The sequence below is a fragment of the Drosophila biarmipes genome, chromosome 3R (assembly GCF_025231255.1).
Source record: "Drosophila biarmipes strain raj3 chromosome 3R, RU_DBia_V1.1, whole genome shotgun sequence".
In the NCBI taxonomy this organism is placed as follows: Eukaryota; Metazoa; Arthropoda; class Insecta; order Diptera; family Drosophilidae; genus Drosophila; species Drosophila biarmipes.
The window spans coordinates 4056463-4080868 of record NC_066616.1 but is presented as its reverse complement, the minus strand read 5'-3'; the positions used below and the strand labels follow the sequence as shown (position 1 = coordinate 4080868).

The following is a 24406-nucleotide window of genomic DNA, read 5'->3' as shown; positions in this document are numbered from 1 at the left end:
GGCGCGAAATCAGGGGCCTTCGGCTGCCGGCAAGGTGAATTGCCGATATAGGGGCGTGGGTGTTCTTAAAGCGCCTCCGAGGGAAATGTCTTCGGGCGTCGCGTGCGCGGACCAAATTTATTTTTCAACAGTTTGCCATGTGAATTATTAAAATGCGCCAATCTCTTTGATACAGCCACCACTGCCGGGGGATAGGGCCATAATCAGTTGACTGAGCGGAATGAACTTTAAGGAGTTGTTGACAGTTGGCTGCGGGCATTCGGATTGCCAGTCGCGGAATTTTCAATACTCGCGTAAGCTAATCCAGATCCCGATCTGCGGCTGTCAATATCCTCCAGCTGGCGGTCGCCACGCCGCAGAAGCAACAGGGAAATAGAGAGCTGAAGGAAAACTGCGGGCCAGCCGCAGAGCGAAAAGAAAAATATGAACTGTGGGCAAAGCAAAGTTTCCGGATGCGGCGGCTATGGCGAATAAATCAAAAAGTGATTAGCCCAGTCTCCGCAGCCCTTCCTTCCCCTACCCAGGGTCCTTCCTTTCGCACGCCATCTGTCCAGCTGTAAATTGTCTGTTGAGTGGCCGAGCGGCAGGCCAAGGAGCAAGGGAGCAAGGTGTGCCGAGATGGAAGATGGAAATGTGGGCCAACTTCTGGGGGGAATTCAAACTTGGCCATAAAACTTTCGCCACATCTTGGCCACGGTTGCTAAGGCGCTCTTCGCCGGTCAGTGGCGGTTTGATAAATGAGCAGCGTAAAGTGCGCGGGCAATCAGAAAAATCGCACAAAATTATAGTTGGCCAAGCCATAAAACAATGGCCCAGGCGTAACAATGGCCAAGGCAATGGTAGTTTTTCTCGATTCTCTTTCTTTGGTTTTGAGTATTTGCGAGCCGGCTTAGTGGCTGCTTTTCTCTTCCCACACCTTTTCATGAGTTATGACAGGTTCTTGTATTTGCATTTTAAAATATACAGATAATTTTCCGGCAAGAAATTAACAGAGGGCTGGGATTGTCGGGGGCAAATCCTATTTAAATAAGTGAGGATTGGGGCTAAGATGCTAAGCCTGGGCTGCGGAAGAGTAAGAGCATTAGGCGGTATATTTAATTCGGTAGCTATGCGTTAGGAGAACCACATCAAATGTTAATCAAAGGCCGAGGTTGGACAATAGAAGATTTGTAGGGATGGGTATATTATTGGAATGAATATAAATATTCGTTGAAAATATATATATATAAAATAATAAATATATAATATAAATATTACCCGAATAGACACTTAAGTCTCAAAACAAACATAATCTTTTACATCTTACATAAGACGCCTCAGGCTTTATTTACGCAAATAACAAATAAATAGCCGTTACTCGGATTTAGATGCTTATGATATTTCTTATAGCACTAGATCTATTAACTAGAGTAAAGGAAAACATTGTTAAGTCTACAATTTGTATAAAAATGTATTTATATTCGGAAAGTTTGGCTTAGACTTTAAGAAGTGTCAGCAGAATAAACAATGTCATCGTTTGAGTGTAAGTGCAATTTACCTAGAAATTAAACTAATGTCTTAGACGAAACTTCTCGATCGGATAATAATTCCAGCGATCTCCATGATTTCCCCCAGAAACACTCATGTTTTGTTCAGGGCCACCAGAAGAAAGATTAGCCACTGGTGCAAACTGTATCCGTGGCCCAGTCTATGGAGGTTGCTAGCTGTCGACTTTATGGCAGAGGCGGAGTATTCCCCTGAAATGGAATTTGATCATTTAGTACATCACTACTGCAAGCCGAATTAATTTTGAAATTTTAAAATATTTAGAATAAGCCTGGTATCAAAGTGGAGTCACCTACCGCTCAGGACGTGCAATTGCATGGAAACAGCCGCACTGTTCTCCGGTTCACACGTGTAGTTGCCGGAGTGAACCTTGCGCACCAGCGGGATGACCAGCGAGCCAATCTGTAAAATCGATATTTATTAGAAATCCTCTTTAGAACTCTAGTGCTGCCCAAATCCGCTCACGGTGTTTCGATTGTGCTCGGTGCTGCCGAAGATATTCCTGTCTATCTGCGTGTACCACCCGCTCTGGGCACCGCTGGCCTCGTTTTCGGCAGTTACTTGTTGGTCGCCACGGTACCAGAATATGTATTTGGGGGCCTCCAGGGTGCCTCGTACGATGCAGTGCAGCTCCACCTTGCTGCCGGCCTTCACAAAGCGCTGCCGATCGCCGATTAGCTCGGTTCGGGGTGCTGTGGGTGGGGATAAAGTGTTAGCACACGACGGTTGGGAAATCATTTCCCTTTAAAAGGTTCTTCGGCGGTCCCAGTAATCTCTTTTAACGATGTGACTTTGACGCCCGCCTATATGTGTTCTCTAGGAAAGTTCACTTTACATAAATCTAAATTTACTTAACTGAAGCGTAGACTTGTCTAAATGCAGACTTATCTAAATGTTAGGCGCCTAAACAAATATTAAAGTGTTTTTTTTTCAATAATTCAGAACCGAAAACAAATATGATTTTTTTAGATTCGTTTCTTGCGTTAGTTTTATAGGACTGAAATGTAAAACAAATTGGAACAGGGAAAAGATAAAAATCTGGAATAGGGATTCATTTAATTGATTTTAAAAATATTTAAATTTGTCCTAAGGCCAAGTAAAGCGTATTTTTATAAGTTCAACATTCAAATAGCATTGCGCATATGTATTTATTACTCATAAGTGTACACGTATATTAAAACGTATCAAATTATTAAAAAGAAATAATGTTACTAAGTTGGAAATCCAACTACTAATATCAAGCAAAAACCATAAAAACAGTACGTTATGTCTTGGTCCACTTTCTGGAGGAAACTAAAAATATTTTTGAGCCGTAACCCTTTTTTCAGTATGGGCTATTTGTCAGTTAGCAGTAGTTTCACTTACTTATCACAAACAGCTGCACCTTGGCGCTCATTTTTGGCTCCGTTGCCAGCTGGCACTCGTACCAACCGGCGTCCTCGAGCTTCACGTATTTGATTTGCAGCGTCCAGCTAAGGCTGCTGCCGTTGGCCCTCTCATGACCTCCCACACCAGCCTGGGCGGAGCTGTTGCCCAGGGCAACCGAGGCGGTCACCGAGGACGCGGGAGCAGCCCCTGATACAATTGTCGTCGAGGTGGACGACTGGAGCAGCGATGCGAAGCGGGCATCGTTGATGAAGGTTGTGTGATCCACCGCAATGATATGTTCATCCCGCAAACGAATCCAGGAGAGCGGTTTACCGGAGTGCTGGTTGAGCTACACGGGAGAAAGTATGAGAATCCTAAGTGATATATCTTAATTAGGTAAGGTAACGTTTTTATTATTTTATCTTTCGATTCAATAAACTAAATTTGTACTTATTAAAATTAATCGATGCCGGCTTACTATATTTATTGCTTCAGAATTGGTGACTAAGATTGATTTTTACAGTGTAAAAATAAAGATAGATGTTGATAAGTCAAAATCACTGCTAAAAGTAAAGTTCAAACACATGTAAATAATATTTTAGATAACACATATATGGATGTATTAATTTTTTTAATTTTTCTCTCACCATTTCCAATAAGAAAATGTGTTTCCAATAGCATTCCCTTAGAAGTTACAACCATTTCTATTTTGAAACATTTTCTCAAAGGACGAAGGACTGTTTCCCAATGTAGCCCGTCACTCGGCGCTCTCAATTACGCCACTCAGCTGGATGGCTCCCATTGTCCCCAGTTGGCCTATCAGCCCATAGACCACATCAGCCCCCTCCACTCACCTTGCAGGGAAGATAGGCGTGCTGGCCAGCTTGGACGGTCGCGTTCAGCGGGGGCAGGCTGAGCAGGCGGCGGGGCAGGAGCTCCCGCTCCTTGGCCAGCTCCTTCTCGCGCCGCAGCTGCTGGGCCTTTTGTTCGCTGTCGTAGGCGTGCAGACGGGATTGCTCGTTAGGGGGCGCCGGACTGCCGGATGGACCGTTCTCCGCGGGATGTGCAGCTCGGGACGAGGCATTCCGCTGCAGGTGCGGCAGGTCGGCGGGGATGAACTCCGGAAAGGGCGGCAAATACGTGGGAATCGAAAACCCCCTTGTCAGCGTGGCAGTGTCAGGCCTGTCGCTCCAAGAATCCATCGCCGTGGTGTCCTCCTCCCTCTCCAGTCGGGCGTCGCCCAGCATCAGCACAGGGGATTCCGAGGACCCTGGGCCCGAGCCCACCGCCATTGTGGTTGACCCCGTCGCCGGCGGGGCAATTAGCGATGCGTTCTCCATCGGAGTGGCCGTGGCTGCCAGCGCTGCAAAATAGGTCAAGAATGATGAGCAGCACATCAGATGGCGGACCCTATCGAAGTTCTGCTGCACAAATAATTATTTCAGGCTTATGCCAAACTGACAAACAATCGAAGCGCAGCTGTCAGTTGAGGGTTGGAGAAGTTTTTGAGGAAATGCGACGGGTGGAATGCCCTGTCCGCTTTGGATGTGCTTTTTAAATGTGTGATTACCATTAAAGTGATTTTGTTACCTACTTTTAAAAGTAGAAGAGCTTTAACCGAAACTAGTTATTTTATAATTTGAAATCATTTTTTTGCAAATATTTGTCTGTTTAACAAGTACGCACTGCAAAAGAATAAATCGGAAACTACCAAAAAGGGTAACACATTTTGCATTTAAACGAACTAAAAACTGTTTGTTTATCTCCTTCCATAAAACAAAGCGCAGTAGCCAAAGCCTTTGCGCATTAATTGACAAATTGCGAAATATTTTAGAAAATTTATACATTTTGCAGCAGCGTATTGCAATCCATCATGCAAAATGCAAATTTATTTGCTTAGGGCATTTGCAACGCATTTCAGGTCAAGTGTTCGGGTGGTTTTATGAATATTGGATTTGCGTTTTTCTGGGCGCCAAACAATCTTGATATTGGTGGGGATAATTTCGTGAGAATTTCTATTTTGTCACACCAGCTGCAATTCCCAGGGCTCTGGGGTATGGTGATCAGACGGTAATTGTATGAGGGAATATTATAAAAAACTCTGTACAGTTTAGAAACTAATTTGCTGAGGATATTTACAGAAAAGGCGGATAGCAGTAATGCCAACCAACTATTTGAAAGAAGGGCACACATACATAAGTGAGTTAAAATAAGTTAGATTGACTTTTTCGATATTACTGTGAAGACATAAGATGATATAGAATGAATTCAAGTATTTGTAATATAATATTAAGAGGGTTTAATAAGTTGTTTTTCAATCTCAAACGGCTTGCTGCGTTTTAAAAACAAACGTTGCTTAAACCAACAATGTTTGTTTGGGGCTGTCTATGTCGATTAACAAAGAAGCGATATTTTTCCGATAAACACGGATAACTAACTTGAGGATTACTGAATTACGTTATTTTTAGAACTGTAAGAACTGGCTTTTTATAGGAGTCTCATATTAAAACTTCTTACTACAGTGCTGTGAGCCCCTTACAGAACCTTGACAGATGTATAAGGAAACCTTTTTGTTTTACAATATTGAGAAAATATGTAACTTAATAAGGTGAGCAAGCATTATAATGAGAAATTCCCAGAGCGGCAGCTGATCCCGGAAGAGGACCACTTTGGACGCCTCGTAACAGAGCAATCTTTTCAAGATGTGCCACAGACTCAACACAGACCGGAACGATAACTCAGAGTGGCACTGGCCGTTTGTTATCACTGCCACGACTGTCAGCCTGGGACGCCGAGAGAAATCACTTTGCTTGTAAGTGGAGTTTGCGGCTTGGAGCAGGCACCCCGGGAGATGCTGGTGACCCAGACGGGGACCCGATGGCTGCACAGGGCGGAAGATCTGGGGGAGGAGGTCGCCCGGCGTTGCCGCCCTCTTCTGCCCTCGGTGGCCCGCTTCTGCCTGGTGGCCACCTTCCTCGAGGACGCCCTGCGCATGTGGTTCCAGTGGGTGGAGCAGCTGGCTTTCCTCCAGGACCACCACCAGTGCTCAGCCGCCCTTGCGGCGGCGATAGTCCTGCTCAGCCTGGTGGGTCAGCTGGTGGGCTCAGCTCTGGTCATCATGCAGCTGTTCACTAATTTTGCGGTTACCCTTCTGGCCGGCCTAGTGCTGCTCCAGGTAAGTTTTGAATCGGCTAAATTCGTCAAAGCGAACTTCAGGCAATAGATCCAATGGATGGTAGTTTTGAATTGGAGCATAGATTTTTAATAATAAGTATTCTAGATTCCCATATCCAAATAGTTATGAATACAGTCATGACAAAGCAAGTACACCATTTTTATTTTTAATCTCGACTCCCAGTGATGCTGATTTATATAGTAATTTTCCATTTTCCTAAGGTTCACATATATGAAGTGCCTCTGCAGCTGAAACTGCTGCTCCGCAATTTCTCGCTTCTTGGAGGCTTACTGCTTCTGCATGTGGAAAACAAGGAGGCGCTGGTCTTCCGCATCTACGGAGCAGGCGCCGGTCTGCCTTTCCTTGTGAACCGGCGATCCCAGCACTTGATGCAGCTCACCGGAAGAATCCTGCTGGCCCTTATGTACCTTACCCTCTTCGAGCAGTACTTCGCCATTCCAGCCATTATCTTGAACTGTTTTGGCCTGATCTTGATGGCGTGCATTGTAATGGGTTTTCGCACCCGACTGGCTGCATCGTGCCTTGCGCTTGTTCTCACCGTGTGGAATGCGACGACAAACGCCTGGTGGTTCGACGATGGAGACTCTAGGGACATGCTTAAGTACGACTTCTTTCACACCCTGTCGGTTGTGGGAGGTCTACTGATGGTTGTTCTTCTTGGACCTGGGAAAGTATCTCTTGAGCAATATAAAAAACAGCAGCTCAGCAGAGGTAATTGAAAGGAATCCCTAAAGGCAGCAAAGTAACCTTTAAAATATATGTTGCATAATTGTGTGAAAAATTTAATCTGATCTGATAAGAATATGATACACCGAAGAAGGCATTTTTTTGGTTATGTATTTTCGTGGACCGCCCTTTTAAGTGATTGACGCGCTAGACTAACTGGAAATTCAAGTGAAACTAAGGGTGGGCTGGCGAACTGGACACTGTTCTCGTCCTTATTCCGATCCAATCAAGCTTTGAGCTCGCGGCCACATTGCAACTTTATTAGAGCATAAAACCCCGCAGATGGGCCTGGAATTACCGAGTCACGCCGCCCACATTATACATTCGGTGAGGACCAGGACCAGGGACATCCACCCAGACCCTCTTCCCCACTCAACCACCCACCCACCACCGCCTATTGCCTACTTTCGGCGCCGCCTTCCCGTTCCGCTGTCTCGCCTCGGGCGGCGAATTTACGCGCAGCACAACAAATAACAACTAAGTATTTATTATGTAAATAATATTATGCCAAATGCTCGCGCAGAGCCACCATAAAGTGAGCGAGTCTGTGGGGCGGAGGACGGCACTGCAGCGGCGTTTCCACTCAAGTTTACAATTTTATTAAATGCTCTTCTCGAGAACAATTCGCTGAAATAGTTTTCCACTTTCCATCCAGAGTTGCACAACTGCAGGCAGTTGCATCGCCTAAGTAGCCGAGGTTGTTGGCTTTAAATAACTTAATTTTGCTGCAAAGTTGCGAGCCACGGACCACCGCATAAATAAGATTCGACGTAGGTTCCAACTCGGTTGCGGGCAGTTAAAGTGGGGTACCCCTGGAAGGTGTTCGAGGAACTCTAGGATACCTAAATTATCACAATTGTTTAACATTTTTAAATTTGAACAGGAAATATGTTTTATTCTTCGTAGTATATCTATTTTGTTTTATACAGGACAGCTTAGAGGGCATTTTCAAGTCGATACGCCCGCCCATTGGGCTTTCCACTCTTCACATTAAATGCTTTTAAACTTATTGTTTCATTCTTGGAGATTCATCCATTCTTTAAAAAGTTCTGTGATAAAAATAAAGTTTATTATGAGTTGAGTACATCCTACGATGGTGTCAAGTTAGTTAAACGCCGTATAAATGAACAGCACGCCAGCGCGTTTAGTGGCGGAGACTGATCCACATTTGAAGTTGACCTCAAAACTTTTTGGTATTAAGTTCTGAGCTTACATCTGGCCAAGAAGGACCTCTATTTGCAACAAAATTCTGGCCTTTAAAGGACAGTCGCTCACTACCCAGTGCGTTCCACACTGAGCGAACGTTGGGCATCCCACAGCTTTAAACTTTATTCCCCCGTTAGATTTTCAATTGTTTTTCTTGCTGCCAGCATATCTACGTAATTAAAAACTATTTGCACACAAAAGTTTATAAAAACAGAAACCGACAACAACTAGAGTACAACAAGTGCAAGAACAACACCGGTAAATGAGAGCTACAGCGTTTTGTTGTGCGGTAATTAGTGTAACTGCCCAGTAAACCACATAAACTGATTTCGGTTTCGGGTTCTTGCCGTAGCCCTGCCATAGCCCATGCTGCGGCGCTCGTCACGCATTTTGGGCAAATAATTGAAATCATTTAGGGCCCTGAATTATTACTTTGTTAATGTTATTGTTTGCTGTCGCATTGTCAGAGCAATAAATTTAAAATTTCTACTCAAATGGTTGAGCAATGATTGGCGCAAACTTTTGGGGTTCGGATTCGGGTTTGGGCTCGGGACGCAGAGCACAGAGCTGGGAATGTAGAACGCCCAGCCCAGGGCACAGCCATAACATAATAATTCAAGTGGGGGACCTTCGGCGTGGGGCGGCGGTGGAAACTTTATCTTTGTCGTGGGTTCTGTCAGGGAATTTCGCGCGAATTTCGTATTCATTGGAGTGCAAAGTTGAAAAAGGCCAAGCCCAGTCAGGGGTTCGTGTCTAATCGGACTGCCGCCATGAGATGATGCATGGATTATATCGTTTGGAAACTGAACAACCATTGCGACACTGCAGGAATTAAAACCAAATGTTGCGGGGCTCAACGTTTCAGGGATTACGTCTGGCGTTTAACACGATTTCGCCGAAAGTTGAACTTTACCATCAGCCAAGTGTATGGCCATTCTCAAATTTAATTATAAATATGTGTATGCGTTCTTTCGCATGTTTATTAATTATTTTAAATTTGGATTATATTTCTAAGAACCTTTACTATACAACAGGATAAAATGCAATAAGCGTAAGGAAAAAATATAATGAAGGTACAAAAAAGTGTCCTACTCGTAAAAGAGCAAGAGGCAAAACATTTGAAACAGTCTGGTATTTTGCAAGAGTTACTCCAATTAAAACTTATTGGCTAGCACGAGGACTGGACCTGGGGAAGAGTGGCACCTCTCCTGCACCTCTCCGGCACTGAACGAGATTGTGGTCGCGTTCCCAGCTCTGCTAATACCATTTACGATCTTTGCTTTGTGCTCCACCTGTCCTCCTGCCAAGCCGTCCAATCCTCCACCTCGCCCAGGTAACACCCAATTACAACTGGTTAACATTGCTTTTGGGATTGGTTAACCCGATTAGCCGGAGCACTGCTCGGACCCCATTAAGTTGGCTCGAGCATAAAGTTCGGGAAAACGGGCGGGCTGGGGTGCGGGGATGTGTGCTCGGGGAAGTTGGTCTAATTAGGCGCCGTTCTGGACAGGCTAACAAGCAAGTTAAACACACACAGAACCATTTAATTCGTTTGCGCGATTTTTTTATTATTAATTACATGCGGTACACATAAATTTCACTTTACTCCCCGTTTTTGGCAACTTTTTGTTATTTATGTGCCCTCTGATAAACAAAAAGTCAGCCAACTGGAAAAATGGTGATCCTAAAGCAAATATGGGGCTCTTATGGCGAAAGCCCTTCGAAGTTAGATTTGATATGGTTTATATGGTGGTTGCCACTTGAAGTGAATGGGGGCATCTGTCTACTGGAGTTACCTACGTTGGATTCGTATTCATTAAATTATGGGAGTGTTTCCGCAAGAATTCACAACTAAATAATAAAATTCCAATATAAAATATATAAAAAAAATGATGTCATTTTTTTTTAAGACCATTTTTTTACATCTGTATGTCAGAGTGGTTCGACTTTTATTAAATTGAGTTCGAAATTCTTAAAAATATAAGAAATTATATTCCCAATATTACAAGGTAATATGTCAAATAGCCCCAAAGCTATAATTTGTTTCATATTATTTTCCCACCATTTTTCCGATTGTTCCTATGACAGCTAAATGATAAAGTCCTCCGATTTTAATAAAAGTATAGAACTAACTATAAAATGTTATTTTCAAGCTTAGAAGGCTATATGTTGAAAAACACCAAAAATTAAATTTTTTCAACATTTTCGACTAATTTTCCGATTGTTCCTAGACAGCTATAGTCGTCCGATTTTGATAAAACTTAATTTGAAATTCAAAACCAATTAAAAAATGTTATTTCCAAGCGTACAAGGTTATACTCGTATGTTAAAAATCACCGAAGATATAATTTCGTCATATTATTTTACCACTAATTTTCCGATCGTTTCTATGGCAGCTATATGATTTTGAAAATATTTAATTCGAAATTTAGAACTAATTAAAAAATGCTATCTCCAAGCTGAGAAGGTTATATGTTAAAAAACACCGAAGATATAATTTTTTTTAATTTTTCCACGACTGTTCCTATGGGAGCTATAAGATATAGTTGTCCGCTCCGGCTGGTTCCGACTTATATACTACCTGCAAGCCCGATAGCTTTAAAACTGAGAGACTAGTTTGCGTAGAAACGGACAGACAGACGGACATGGCTAGATCGACTCGTCTAGTGACACTGCGTTGCAAACTTCTGACTGAAATCATTATACCCTCTGCAAGGTTGTAAAAATGTAATATATTTTGTATATTATACTTGGACACAAAGTTCTCTTACAACCTAAAGATTCCATAGGACTGGCGTATCCAGAGCTATCTCTTTCGGACCCGAATACCAATACGTAACACAAAGTGTACAGTCTACATGTAGCCGGTACTCAAAATATATTTGGCTAGCGGCATCAAAAGCTTTCATAACCGTTCAACAGCTAACAAAATGAAATCAGTCAAATTGTATTACATTCATTTCATATTTCAATAAGTGTGGTAAACTTTTGACTTTAATGATTAAAAATGCATGCAAAGCCTGCCGTTCCCATTCAATATCCTTACAAGGGATCCAACCTTTGGACAATATCAGCCGCGTTCAGTATACTATCCTCCGGGAGTGAGAGGTTGGGAAAAAAGTTGATGGAGCGGGAAAAGTTCATGGACACCGTGCCGAGTGGCTGGCTCCAAGTATCCGCCTGATGGGGCTCCAGTTCCTTCACTTTCAGCCACCTGCTAATTGCATTCACATCTTCCTGGGTCCACTTTGTGTACTCCGATCGCAGCTTGTGGGACTGGCTAAAGGTCAGTAGCAGAGGTTCGTGGTCGGTCAGGCGCTTCCTCATGCTCAGAATGCGCCGCAGCAGAGGAGCTCCCGATAGCACCTGGCAGTCGAACACCTCGAGATTCTGCAAAAGCGCATGGGTTCTTATGTAGCTCTGCAGCTTGACCACAGAGCATCGCCGAAAGCCCAACTTCTGGCAGGTCAAGGGCAGTGGCGGACCACTCAACTCGCTCAGATTGCAGTTGCTCAGTTTAAGGTACGTAAGAGCAGTACAACTGGCGAGATCCAACCGAAAGAGGTCCAGAGGAGCCACCAGCCATGACCCGTCAAAGCTGAGTTCTTGAAGGTCGAACCTCTTGGCCTGGATGATGGCTATCACAGTGCACAGCCAGTCGATTCCCGGACAGACATTCTGGCGCTGCAGCGTGAGATGGGTCAGGTTCACCATGCGGCAGGCGGCCAGAGGTGACGCAATTTCCAGTGGCAGCATAAGCACTTTCAGCATCCTGCAAAGTCCTATATTCCGTATATCGTAAAGGATCCCGGGACCCAGCCTATCCCACAGAATTAAACTCTCCAGCTGCCCACAGTTCGTGAAGATCTTCTCCAGAACTTCTTGGGATATGTTCCCGATGGTGAGGGAGCGCAGATTTTTCATGTCATGTGTGTTGGGGAACAGTTGACTCAGTACTTGCTTTGAAAGAAGTACGTGCAACTGGGTTTTGACCTCACCCTTCTGGCGATTCTCCTGCACAATGGCTTTGTCGCTCATCCTGAGGCGCAGGGCTCTCGAACTTTTTCAAAGCAATAAGACCTAATAAATGTATCCCAAGCAACAATGATTTAACTCCTGGATAGCAGTTTCTATAGCAGATAATACACGGCCTACCTTAAAAGCAAAATGTGTTTTCAAATGTATAAACAGTATCTAATTCTTGAACGAACATCAATATCCAAAACGAGACGCTTGATAAGCTCCTGATTTAGTTTTGCATCCCTTAAGGGTTGCAAAACTTATGAGAAAGAACTAGTTCAAAACAACTGTTCTTTTTATTTGATGTTTAGGGTATTCCCCGAAAACTCTAATTGGTTTTCAATTGGATAGGACAAATAGTAAGCAAACTTTTTCTGATTCATAATAAATTGTTAATTGTTAATTGTTGTTAAGTATTGACAAGAATTAAGGGGATAGTCAGGTAATTTCACGTTTAATATTTTGTACAGGTTTATTATATATACGTTGAAAAGAATATTTTACTTATTAATACCGATTGACTACGTGCAGAAATAGGGTTTATTCAAAATGACATTAAAAACGCCACGAGTTCTCCAGTTGGCATTGTCCGAAACACAAGCCAAATTTTTTATTGAAGAACGTTTGAACGTCTACGCCCCATCACCATCATAAAAATATTCATAAATAAACAAAAAGCGCCGGTTTCTATATTTTTGTAATTTTTTCCCCTGTTGTTAAATAATTGTTGTTATATTATATTCTTAAATAATGTGCTCCGAGCGCTCGCGCTCTTTGTGACCGATTTCATTTTTCGGCAACTTCCGAAACCGTATGCGCTAAGATCAGGTTTCTAAATTAATTCTAAGAGTATAAAGTGTCCAAAAAAAAAAAAGGAAATTTTTTTAAATTTTTTTACCCGATAGTTCCTATGGGAGCTATAAGATATAGTGTCCGACTTTTGGGAAAGTTTCAGCCCGATAGCTTTAAAACTGAGAGACTAGTTTGCGTAGAAACGGACGGACAGACGGACAGAGGGACACGGCTAGATCGACTCGTCTTGTAACGCTGATCAAGAATATATATACTTTATAGGGTCGGAAACGTCTCCTTCACTGCGTTGCAATCTTCTGACTGAAATCATTATACCCTCTAAAAGGGTATGAACAAAATTCTCACTACCCCTTAAATAAACTATCTTTTGTGTAACTTTTTATTGTGGCCTCTCTGCGCCAATTCACCACTGTGTAAAAACAAATACCCGATGCGACAGGAGTCTTTCGACTTTGAAAAAATTAATTCATGACAGAGATGTGGCGGTAAAAAATAAGTGAGGAAAATGTAAGCTCTTCAAGCAGGATACCAAAATTATATCCTTCCCGACAATTCGTGTCGCATGACCTAGTGTGTATTAACTAAATGTTTGTTACAGGTTAGGAAGGTATCATTAAGCTGACGTTATGTTCATTTGTTCCGATGTTAATCGCCTTTGATTTATTATACAATTTAAAGGTTCCCTTAGAGCCCCGAAGTCTGTGTGCGTTTAAGATAAAATGTCACGATTTCTTTCAAAAACTTAAATCTCAAAAAATAATGGAACCTCTGGCTTTTACGCTCGCCTGACCTAATGTCATTTTAATTTCCATGTACGTATTTAAGCCCGAGGCGCCGCCAGATAACCCCTTTTGCACCATCTTCCGGCGGGGAGCGAAGTGTCACTGGCTTTGCGGTAGTCTGACAGTTGAAAAATGAAACGCCGGACCGGTCATGATGCGGCCACAAAAACTGGATTCATATGAGGTCTCCCTCCCCGGCGATGGCGCCTCCGGGGTGCGGACCGTGGGCATTTATGTGCCGAAATTAAGCCGAAAGCAGGGGTGGCGGGGCTGGTCAAGACCCTGAAATAGCGCCCATTAGACCAGCCCGAAATCATTCGGCCAGAAGCCGCACACGCTTGTCGCATGCTGAAGCGCATTAATTAGAGGGCATAACTTGTCATTTATTGGTTCGCAGCATTCAGCAAATATCAGAAGCCGGTACCCTTAAGCCGCCCCGAGCTCACAACATGCATAATCGAAGCGTTCAAATGGTTGTCACAAGCACTCAGGGAGGTCCACTGCGAGAAAAAAAGGATTTTTTGTCACTCAGTGTCAAATTAAGTCTTGTTAATAAATAACTATTTTTTTAAGTTTGGAATGTTATAACCTAAAAGGTTACCATCTGATTTTGATCCATGTAGGTACTGTTGGCAGTGGGACAGCGGGGGTCCAGGCCAATGACGCCGCCCAGGGGTTCCGGCCACGGTGAAGCGTTTCCCATTGTTGCGAGAGAAATTCACAAGCCACAACCATTTGCATTTCCCCACACAGTTTCCCCGCCCGCATTCCCCGATGAGAGTCTTCCATGGCCGGGGGCTGTTTGCAAGAACGAGCAGAGAAGTAAAAATGGAATCATAAATTCCAGCTCCTGCATTCCCCACTCCCGTTGCCACTCCCATTCCCACCTACAGCCCAGAAGCCCCTTCCGGATCCGACCTACATCAGCAGCCGTCGCACATTTTATCAATGGCTGCACGTTTTGTTGTGGTTACCCTTTAGCTCCGGCCGGTCCCATGGACTCTCCTGCGATCTTGGTCCATCAAGTCCCAATAGCAGCCGATTTCTGACGAGGGTAGCCTGTGATGGATTGATGACGGCGTTCTGATTGCGCAAATATGCCACGGAAAATGGCTCCGCTCAGTGGCTTCGGTAATCCTTTCAACGCGATGGAATAAATAATGTTACCAAATATCGCAGTTTCGTGTGTAAATTACGTATAAATAACATATTAAAAAGTATATATATGTATAATATAAAATTATTAAAAATCTAATGTTTTCTTTGCTTTTCCATAACTTTCAGCAACAAAAATATTTATATTATTTATGCTAAAAGCGGGATTCACGTGGATTTTTCCATGACTATTAGGATTTTTATGTTGTTAATAAAAGTCATAAGCTGCAAGTTATTTAAGGAAAGTAAATACACGTTTGTTAATCAAGTTGACCTTGTTTTTGTCTGGTAAATAAATTACTTTCCATAAATAAGCAGATTTTGAGCTAACTTGGTTCTTGAGTCCGTCGGAGCCTAATGAACTGCGTCCTCAGGGAATTTCATTGTCGCATATCTATATCTATTTGTCCGACATGCCACAAGCGTGCTTCTGCCTTTTTGTTTGGGCCAACTGGCGACGCGTCGTATCGCTCACTTTGACGACAGGGGCCGCCTTCGACTTTTTGTGGCAGCCTGCCCCCGCACAGCAATTACACGGCTTAAGTGCGGGAGGTGCGTGGGGAGTGGCAGATGGACGGTGGGCGCGGGCGTGGCAGGGGACCCGCCCATTTAGCACTCGACTGGCTTCGATTGCTTTAAAGCGTTTCCTCCGCGTTTTTCACAGCTTGTGCCTTCGTGCCTCCTGATTGACGATTGTTGTCTTTCGCATTGATGGGACTGCCGTTGTTATTGCTCATAATTCACACACATGAATAAACAAATACACAAAAGCGTTCAAAGCGCGCCGGTTACGTCGGGCTTACTATTGATGTCAGGGGCTCATTACGGCTTAATGCGAAAACGTGGCCAGAACATCCTCGTGTGCGTCCATTAGGGGCAAATATAGTAGGCTACCACTTGTCCAAAGCCGAGTTTATTGTCTCGGTAAATATGCGAATTAAGTGGGGGTGTGAAAAGGTATACGACTATCACAGCGGGCTCCAGGAGGTCTTACAGGACGATGGTAATTGGGTAACGGTTCGAGCAGTAATTTTATTACAGCTTTAGAGTCTGTTAATGAGGCACAATATGAAAAGGTACTATTGGTATACTCCTCAAATTCAGGGGGTTGACTTTAATATATCTGATGCCTATCAATGGCGTTATAAAAAGTAACTAGTAAAAAATAGAAAATTAAAAAGCGAAATTTATTTTTACTTTTATGTGTCGAATCTTTTTACTGCTCTAGCAAGCAGTAAACGACAGTAAAGACAACTTTTGTGCACAGCATATTGCTTGCATATGAAAACTTAGACAGAAGGACAATCCGCAGTTAATTAATTGTCGCCGCCAGCTATTTATTAGTCTGAAGTATCGCCTTGCCTCCGAATTGGGCAAGTGGAACTTATTCGGGGAGTCAGAGCTCGGGAATTATTTTGTGATTCCTGAGTTGGTGCCTGAAATTTATGGGCTCTCAGCGAATTCGGCTAATGGCTGTATTAGCGACGCCAACTCTTTGGCTCCACTTAGCGCAGTTATTTAATTAAAGCCCGCTTCTTGTGCCGGCCACGCCCATCGCCCAGTGCCTTTTTTCCCGTGGCCCACTCCGCGTTATGTGTTTCGGCCATAAATAAATTAAACGTGACATTTGACCGCCATTTGTCTTGGGAGCCTTCTATGGTAAATACTTGTATCTCCTATACAAAACATAGTTGGCCCGCTGCTTGGTATGCGGTCCATGGCCGGGGCATAATTAACGCAGATGGACATGGGCGTGGCGCCTTCTTTGACCTTGGCCAGTGCGCTGATTGATGGCTTAAGTGTTATTTGAGTGTCTGCTCAGTCCTGGTCCCGCTCAGTGGCATTGTTCTTCCGACTGCTCCCCAATTTAATTATATCACATACGAGAGCGGATGCGGACGGGGTCGTGTGTTGTTAATGATATTGCCTTGGCACCGCCAGCAGTTCGGCTGAGATTGATTGGATGCGGCGGCAGCAGGGGGACAAGCGCAAGAACTAGATGATAAATATTATTTGGCAATTATTCAGCCGCAAGGGCTCTGAGCGCCTTTAAAAAGACACAGTTTTGGCAGCAAATATGGGCCAAATACAGTCTGGCCCTCACGCACTGTGCCAAACAAGTGTGCCCAGCACGTTAAAGGCTTACCATATATTGAAATCAGTCTGAGGCCGCCCACTCATTTGAAGTGGAAAGCCCTCATAATTTGCCCACCCCGACCTTCGGAAAATGGCACGGAAATTGAGAAAAACCTGCATTTACACCAAACTATGAATTAGACAATTCGATGAAAGCAGGTGCACAGACAGCTCGGACCGGAGGTAATTTCGCAGGGGCACAATCACGTCACGCATCCGACCTGTTGAGCAGACACCACCCACCTGAACCCACCCCTGCACGCACGAAATTTAATCAACTCGAGGTTCAGAGGACGGCTATCAGGCCGGGCGTTCCAATTAGGCTGGGCTAGAAAATATGCCAGGCATTTTCATAAACTACTCGAAAAGCGAAGGCAAACATCAGCCGTGGAGTCGAATCTTCACACGCTGCGTATGCGTAATGAGTTTCTGGCAGCGAGCAGGGGATTTCCTTTCGGGTGACAGGTGTCTGACAGCCGTGGAGGGAGGCACGTGTGTGCTCTCGACTAAATGAAAATTTGCACTGCACGATTAAATTAACTCGACAAGCTTATAAAAATCGTGCCAACGAGTTGCCAACGACAATGCAGCCAAGCAAATCTCATCATGTAAATTAAATTTGGCAAACGCTTCACTCGACACTTGCACAAAAATGTGCGAAATTGAATTAACTATGCATGCAAAAACAAAGCTTAGCTCCAAACATGGAACTCAACCCCCCGAACAAAGCCGTACGGAGGGAGCAAGCACGTAGCCAAAAGTTGGACAGGGGTGCAGGGATTCGGAATTCGGGACTCGGCACTCCGGACGGGGTACTGGGGACAGGGGACAGACTCGCATGGTAAGCACAGGGTCTCTGGGGCGTTCTTGGAACCGATTTTCCGGGACTCGTATGCCGAGGGATCACGGGATTGCTGGGCAGATCGGGAAAACATGCTAGCGCGGATTACAAAGTTCGGATTGATTTGACATTCGAAACTGAATTTTTATATTATTTTCCAGAGATATATTTCGACAGTGGGTATATCTTTTGTACATATTATTATCGTAAAATATGCAAAAAAGTGACCATAACTTGAATAGGTAGGGAAAATAAAGTAAGCTTATAGTTGTATTGTAATTGTAATTGATTAAGTAAAGTTTAAGTTACACCCGAATCAAATGGACTAAAATTGGCTAAATGACCTCAAAATGTGCCTCCCATACATATTATTTTATAGCTTACATTATTTGTCTAGTATACTAGTCCCTAAATATATACATAGAAGGCACATCTTTAGCCAATTCTAGTACTCTATTCTCTAAATTGTTAAGAACAAAAACGTGTTAAAAGAACTGAAACCTAGTATAAACGTAAGAAATAGCTAGTGCTTAACTACTTCACAGCGCATTTCGCCCGGCACCATGCGAATTAGCGGCGAAATCCGCGCGCAGAAGGGTACGGCGGGTGCCCATTCCCGTATCAGCCAAGTAAAAGAAGTTTACACTTACGCGCTCGCATGCCACGAAAGCTGACAGCTGCCAGAAACGCCAACAGTATGCCGGCAGTGCCCGGACTGCTCCCGGCCAGGAAGGCCCCTCGTCCTGCGCAGCACTGCTTCTCCTTCTCCCGCCAGGACATTTTATTGGGCGAGGGCGTCTGTCGGCGTTCGCACCTGGGCGGAACTTGGATTGCTTTGGGATTTGCTTTCGGATTGCGGATCTCGGATTTGGCGTTTCGTATCTCGTATTTATTTCCTCGCAGCTGGTTAATCCAAGTTTCGCCAGCTCAAGTAGCATGTCAGGCTGCTGCTCCGTGCTGTTTGCTCTCTCTGTTATTTAATTATTTGCATTGCTTTTATGAAGTCTTCTCGGTTGAATTTGCATACCACATTTCCCCGCAGGAGGGGCCGTAGTAGTACGGACGTGACTGTCTTTTTCCGCCCTGGGCAGGATTTTTGTTTCTATTTCACCGAGTCAGCCGCAGAGAACGTATGTTTTAACTTGCTCCTTGCTTTATTTGGCAAAGCCAACCGCAGCAGCCAGGCTAGAAAGGCGAAAATATAAGTTCGGTCCGAGGAAAAAGGAGAACGGAAAACCACCAAGGATTCACTGCTGCTAGCATTCTGTTTATGTGATAAATGGATATTTATCCGGCTCTGCCTCCGGGCATAAGTTTCGGGCTGGCTTGATTATAAGTCAATAAATTAATGAATTGCATGGCCCCATCGCCCCTCCCCTGCCACTCGCCATTAGTTCTACTTCCTCCACTTCTGCAGAGCCTGGCAAATTTTTAATGGCTGGCTCGTTATTTTTTGTTGGCCAAATAGTCGTTTTGCCGCAAAACTGCGTCGGCTTCCCAAATGAATGCCAGAACCCCATTTATCCGGCTCAGAGCTCGCAGAGCCGGCAAATCGAAGTCCCCAAATAGCAAAAAATGGGAGCTCCTAATGCATTATTGCACTCCATAATATGGGGCGACTAGAAGGATGTCTGCCGATGCGGACCAACGTGTAATTAGGGTAGCTAAGCAACAAATTGATATTTATTTTTCGGGCGAGGAATGCGGTCCAGTGGCCTCCGAGATTTTCCTAATTCACTTATGGACAGACGGGGCTTACTGTGAGCCACGGGTGGTCTTGAAACCAAATGGAACTAACCTCCCCTCGAACCTTTATTTACCGAATTATTTATGTATATTTGACTGCCCGAAGGTGTGTTCTTCGTATAAGCTTCATATAAGCTTCGTTATCTAAATTTCCTCCTGACTTTCACTAGCACAACTCTTTCACCCTGTTCAATAAAGCGGTTTTCTAAGTAGCTGTGAGTAAGCTGTCTCCTATTGAACCATACAGTCAAGAAAAATATTTTTGGAACTGAAAAAAGATATACCATAAATATGTATAATTTGGTTGTAAAACAAATAAATAAATGCAGACATCCCATACAAATAAAGTGCTATGAGATGTACCCCAACTACTCCAACACTTTATTCAACTGTAGCTTAACTACTCAATCTATTTATATTGGTCTAGAAATATGTGCGATTCCTCACTGGGTAAAGGTTCGATTGAAAAATAGAACAAGCGCTCTATGACTGGCCCATCTTCTTCAGTGTTGTTCTTTAATCTGGAGTAAATCTGTTTTTATCCCGCCAGCTCAGTGTCCTCTTTCGTTGCCCACGCGATAACTAAATTCCTAGAAAATACTTGACAGTTGTTGATACTTTACTTTTGCCGAATTCCACTCAATTAATAAACGTTGCCCCTGTCGGGATATGTGATACTTCTGCTGAATGCTGTGCGTTGCCAAGCGTGAAATCCTTTTCGTTTTCATTGTTTTCTTTGTTTTTTTAGAACTGCTATCCAGTATCTTGGCCAAGTCTGGCACCTGTTTCAACACTTCTACTGATTCGACAGCGTCGTTGTTAGCACCAGCCCCGCCTTCCCCTGCTTGTTTTCCGCCTTATGCCGTCTAATGATACCAAGACCAGGGGATTGGCGTCTTTGCACATTAATGAGTTTTAAAGTCTATGGGGGAGCACGGCTTCTGAGTGCAGGGATAAGCCTGCCTCTAATCAGATTACTCTTCCATATATTACATCATATACTCGTCAATATAATCGAATTGAAATAGATGGGGCCAGACAATAGCACGTGCCACCTTTCGGAGGCTCCGGCCAGGTCACATCCTTCCCTCCATTCACATCAGTCAAATCCTTCACGTTCGCCTTCGTTCCTTTTCATTTTTCACGTTTCGTGGATAGACGACGACGCAATCAACGTTTGACGGCGTTTGACTTTCGATCTTGCCTGGCTGCCTTCTTGCGGCCCTGCCTTTGTATCTGTATCCGTCCTAATGCGCAGCAATTTAAAATGTGATTTTCCCTGATTTATAAAGGACACATTGCACTCACAGCCGTCTCTCACTGGATTTCGCAGAACACTTTCGCGAAACGGGGGGCGTTCTTGCACTCCACTCTTCGGCACTTCACTTCACCGGGCGGCGGGAAAGGCGGCTGAGTAGGGGGCTGAGTAGGGGGCGGACACGCCCACAGCCGGGCTGGCACACATTCGCGCGAACAAAGACCGGTCGCCGATGAATCAGAATCAGAGCTGGAACCCGAAACTGAGTCTGAAGACGCCAAGTGCATTCACTTTCGCAGCGACTTCAGCGCGAAGCAATTCAAACTCATGCTTTCTCTCTGGGATTTCAAACTGCGCGCCCCTTTACCGCTCGACGTCCGCCACTGTGCCATGCAAATTTGAAACTGAATCCGGAGCACTTCGCGAATAGCAGTGTGCCTATGCCAGACGGTCCCTTTCAATTCGCTTCATGCTACCGATGTTGCGCCTACTGTTCCGCGATGTCCTTCGCGATTCGCCCGTTTCATCCCTCGATGTTCCGATTCCGTGGGCTTCCAACTTCCCCTGCGCACCCATTGTCCTTAAAAAGGACACGAAGGACACAGTGAAAACTGGAACAGGGGAGTATCCTGTTGTCCTCACTGTTCTCAGCTTGCTGTTAAGGGACTCTGTTAACCGTTTCGCTTCAACAGGCAGTTAAAACCAGTATTTGCTGACTTCTTATTATCAACGTGTGAGTTTTTGCAAAGCACCAGTAAAAATACAAGTGGCTCTGGAAAAACAAAGGTCTTTAGGTTTGGATAAAATTACAGAATGGTTCTTAAAAAAAGGGCAATATAAATATTAAGTTTAAAAAGTATTGCTTTCCTCTTGGAAATGTTAAAATAAGCATAACTTAACATAAGTATAAGTATAATCCTTGCGTAATTTGCGTTAAATGACTTTATCATAACTCCGTGATGGGACGTTAGATTAGAATAAAGTCAATACTCCTTCCCTCCCTTTATATTTGGGGAAGGTTTTCTAGGAATTAAGGATAATACGAATATCTACGTTTTTAGAGTACGTTTTTTTAAAAAAGAAATCTTTGCTTAGGCGACTGCCTGTGTGGAGAATAAAGTACCTTTCAGTGTGTATTACGAATATTGTTGAATTTATTCAGAACTCAATTTAAATTGGCATTCCGTTGAACAAAACCTGTTTGTTTTCTACAGGCTCAAAGTATGCAGGTCTAAAGGCAATTTACCAAGGAAACGATTGTTGCAGTCCATGTGTGCAAAAGTTCTCAGATAAGGGTTTTTAGATAAATGTAAGCATTTATTGATACATGCATTGAATCCTTCCTTCATACGGGTAACTCGTGTTTATGAAATCTATGTGATAAAAAAGCAAAAAAACAAATAAACTTTGATTAGCAGCAAGAGACAAATGATTTTCTTGGGGTGCTTTTTCCGATTTTCTAACTCTATGTGGCTTTAAAATTACCTATCTCTTCCTTTCGCTCCATATACTCGTTTTATTTATTGCGCAATCGTTTTGCCAAGTAATCTTCAACTGACATCCTTTGAGCAATCTTGGCCTGGCTCCATCCGATTCCTTTGCATATTAAATTCGCATTTATTCCTCCATTCCGCAACTCAATTGTATGGCCGGCCCGAACAAACAAAGCCTTCTGCGCTCATTCCCCAGATGCAGCGTGCAGCATGCAGCAGTTGTTATGTTTCGTAGTGTCGGCAGGCAAAAGGTAATAAGAAACAAGTAACGACCAAATAATTGAGTGCATGCTGCACAAAGGATCCTCGCGCTGCGATGGCAAGGACGTTTTTGTGATGCGGCTGCCTGCCCCTCGGCTCCCACCTTCCGCCATTGTTTGCCCACGGTTGGGCTGAAAGTGAAATGCATGTTTTATTGGCATCACAAAACAAAAGCGGAAATAGCGGGCGAAATCAAGCCAAAAGGAGATTTCGCGCACCCTCGCAGGGGGTATCGCCAATCAAGTGTCTCTTAAAGTCAATAAAGCACCGTTTATTTCTTACGTAAACAAATATTATAATTTGCATTTGCAGCTAATTAATTTTATTTTGTACCCCCTCAGCATAACATAAATCCCATCTTTTGTTTCTTTCGCTTACAAATATTACTCGCCGTATTAGAAAATAATCTTACTTTATTTATTTAGTTTATTATTAGTAAATGAACCATAATTATAAAATTATAAAAAAAAAGTTATAAAATAATAGTAATGATCCCAAAACAAACGTTTTTCAATGAAAACGTCGCACAAAATAGAACCATTGATTAAGTTATATCAATTTTAAAAATATTGAAATGCTTTCTAAATTACTCATTCTTAAAAAAATATTTATTGTTCTAGAGAATAATATCAGTTCTAAATTCTTAAGCAAAATGTTTTTTAATTTAATGACCTATCCGAAAGCTAAGCCCCATTGTAGTGACTCTCTGGAAGCGGGAAGGGCATCAAATGCCAGCAACAATCAAGGAGTTTTGCCAAAACGATTTTCATATTACAAGGTAGATACAATGACTCAATGGATGCTTAACCCAGGCACTAGCAGAAGCCATTAAAAATAAATCCCCCAAGAGGAGGTAAATCGAGGGGAGAACTCAGCTACAATTGCATCCCCACTCACCGCGGAAGATACATGCACTGTATGTCTGGATCATGTTCTGTTTGATTGTCGGCTGCTTACTCGCAGTCAGTGACTCACTTCTCAACGACCGGCCGTCATTAAGCGCAGTTTAAATAGGACGCGCTGCACGCTGCGTATACGCAATGTTCTGAGCCATTGCCTTTTATGACGAGCCGTATGAGCCGTCTGGCGCACCTGGACGGTTAAGCCGCCCAAATGGCAGTACGTTCCCATTTAATTTAAACAATTGGAGCCGTGCGATTGCCATAACTTTTGATGAGACTGCTGCAGAAATTTTGTATGCAAATTTAATTAAAACTCCTGGCTTTGCTCGTAGTTTACCATCAGCAGCAAGGCCGGGGCCCACAGGAAGTTGCGTAAATTCCGTATTTACTTAAAAATGCGTATCGATGATTGCTTGACACAACAAAGGATGCGCATTCCGACTGCTGTTCTTGACCCCAAAGGATTCTTGCCAAAACAATTATACGAAGTTCGTTTCTGTGAAAAGGTCCGCAAATACCTCTCATAAAGGGCAGAAAGTGTGCCTCCGGCTAGCCCGAAGTTTGGGCTAATTGGGGCTTTTTATTCCTTGATCGGTGCTAGCTCAAAGTATAGGACTTCGTGACTGTTGCATTTATTTATCTTTTCTGACTGGCTTCCAGCCAGCAAACAAGTCTCGAGAGTCTGAAGCAGTATCTGCGATTTATTTTGATTCTTCTCGTCGCCTGGCAGTTGATAAAACTTTTTGGTCTATGATTTTGTTGCTGCCTTTGTTTTGATGTGCATTTTATTTGATTTGGTGGCAGGCACGAGCTCTGATTAAACTTTGTTTTTATTTTTCGCCAGACAGGCATGCGTCGATATATATACGAAGATATATGTTTAAATGGAGATGGTGGTGACAGTGCGTACCAAAATATTATTAAATCCTAAAATTGTATATTGGTATTTTCCTATTTA

General features: G+C 43.5%; 3 protein-coding genes across 5 annotated transcripts; 1 reads left to right on the top strand and 2 right to left on the bottom strand.

The window, feature by feature from the left end:
• Positions 1-1321: 1321 nt before the first annotated feature.
• LOC108032900 (uncharacterized) lies at positions 1322-21176 on the bottom strand. 3 transcript variants are annotated; one of them, XM_050889243.1, is made up of 7 exons: positions 20158-21176; positions 18439-18973; positions 3768-4276; positions 2911-3262; positions 2011-2237; positions 1842-1947; positions 1322-1736 (listed from the first exon to the last, which is right to left on the bottom strand). In XM_050889243.1, the coding sequence occupies exons 2-7, from the start codon at positions 18566-18568 to the stop codon at positions 1621-1623; spliced, it is 1440 nt and encodes a 479-aa protein (XP_050745200.1). In that variant the 5' UTR covers positions 18569-18973; positions 20158-21176; the 3' UTR covers positions 1322-1620. The 3 variants fall into 3 exon arrangements, with proteins under 3 accessions (XP_050745200.1, XP_050745201.1, XP_016962431.1); XM_050889244.1 differs by lacking the exons at positions 18439-18973; positions 20158-21176 and adding an exon at positions 4508-4585; XM_017106942.3 differs by lacking the exons at positions 18439-18973; positions 20158-21176 and having other exon boundaries at positions 3768-4464.
• LOC108032854 (surfeit locus protein 4 homolog) lies at positions 5605-6895 on the top strand. The gene is made up of 2 exons (XM_017106855.3): positions 5605-6088; positions 6310-6895. Exons 1-2 carry the CDS (start codon positions 5765-5767, stop codon positions 6826-6828), a joined length of 843 nt encoding a protein of 280 aa, XP_016962344.3. The 5' UTR covers positions 5605-5764; the 3' UTR covers positions 6829-6895.
• Positions 10904-12300, bottom strand: LOC108032898 (uncharacterized). The gene is made up of 2 exons (XM_017106940.3): positions 12197-12300; positions 10904-12121 (listed from the first exon to the last, which is right to left on the bottom strand). The coding sequence occupies exon 2, from the start codon at positions 12077-12079 to the stop codon at positions 11084-11086; it is 996 nt and encodes a 331-aa protein (XP_016962429.1). The 5' UTR covers positions 12080-12121; positions 12197-12300; the 3' UTR covers positions 10904-11083.
• Positions 21177-24406: the final 3230 nt, after the last annotated feature.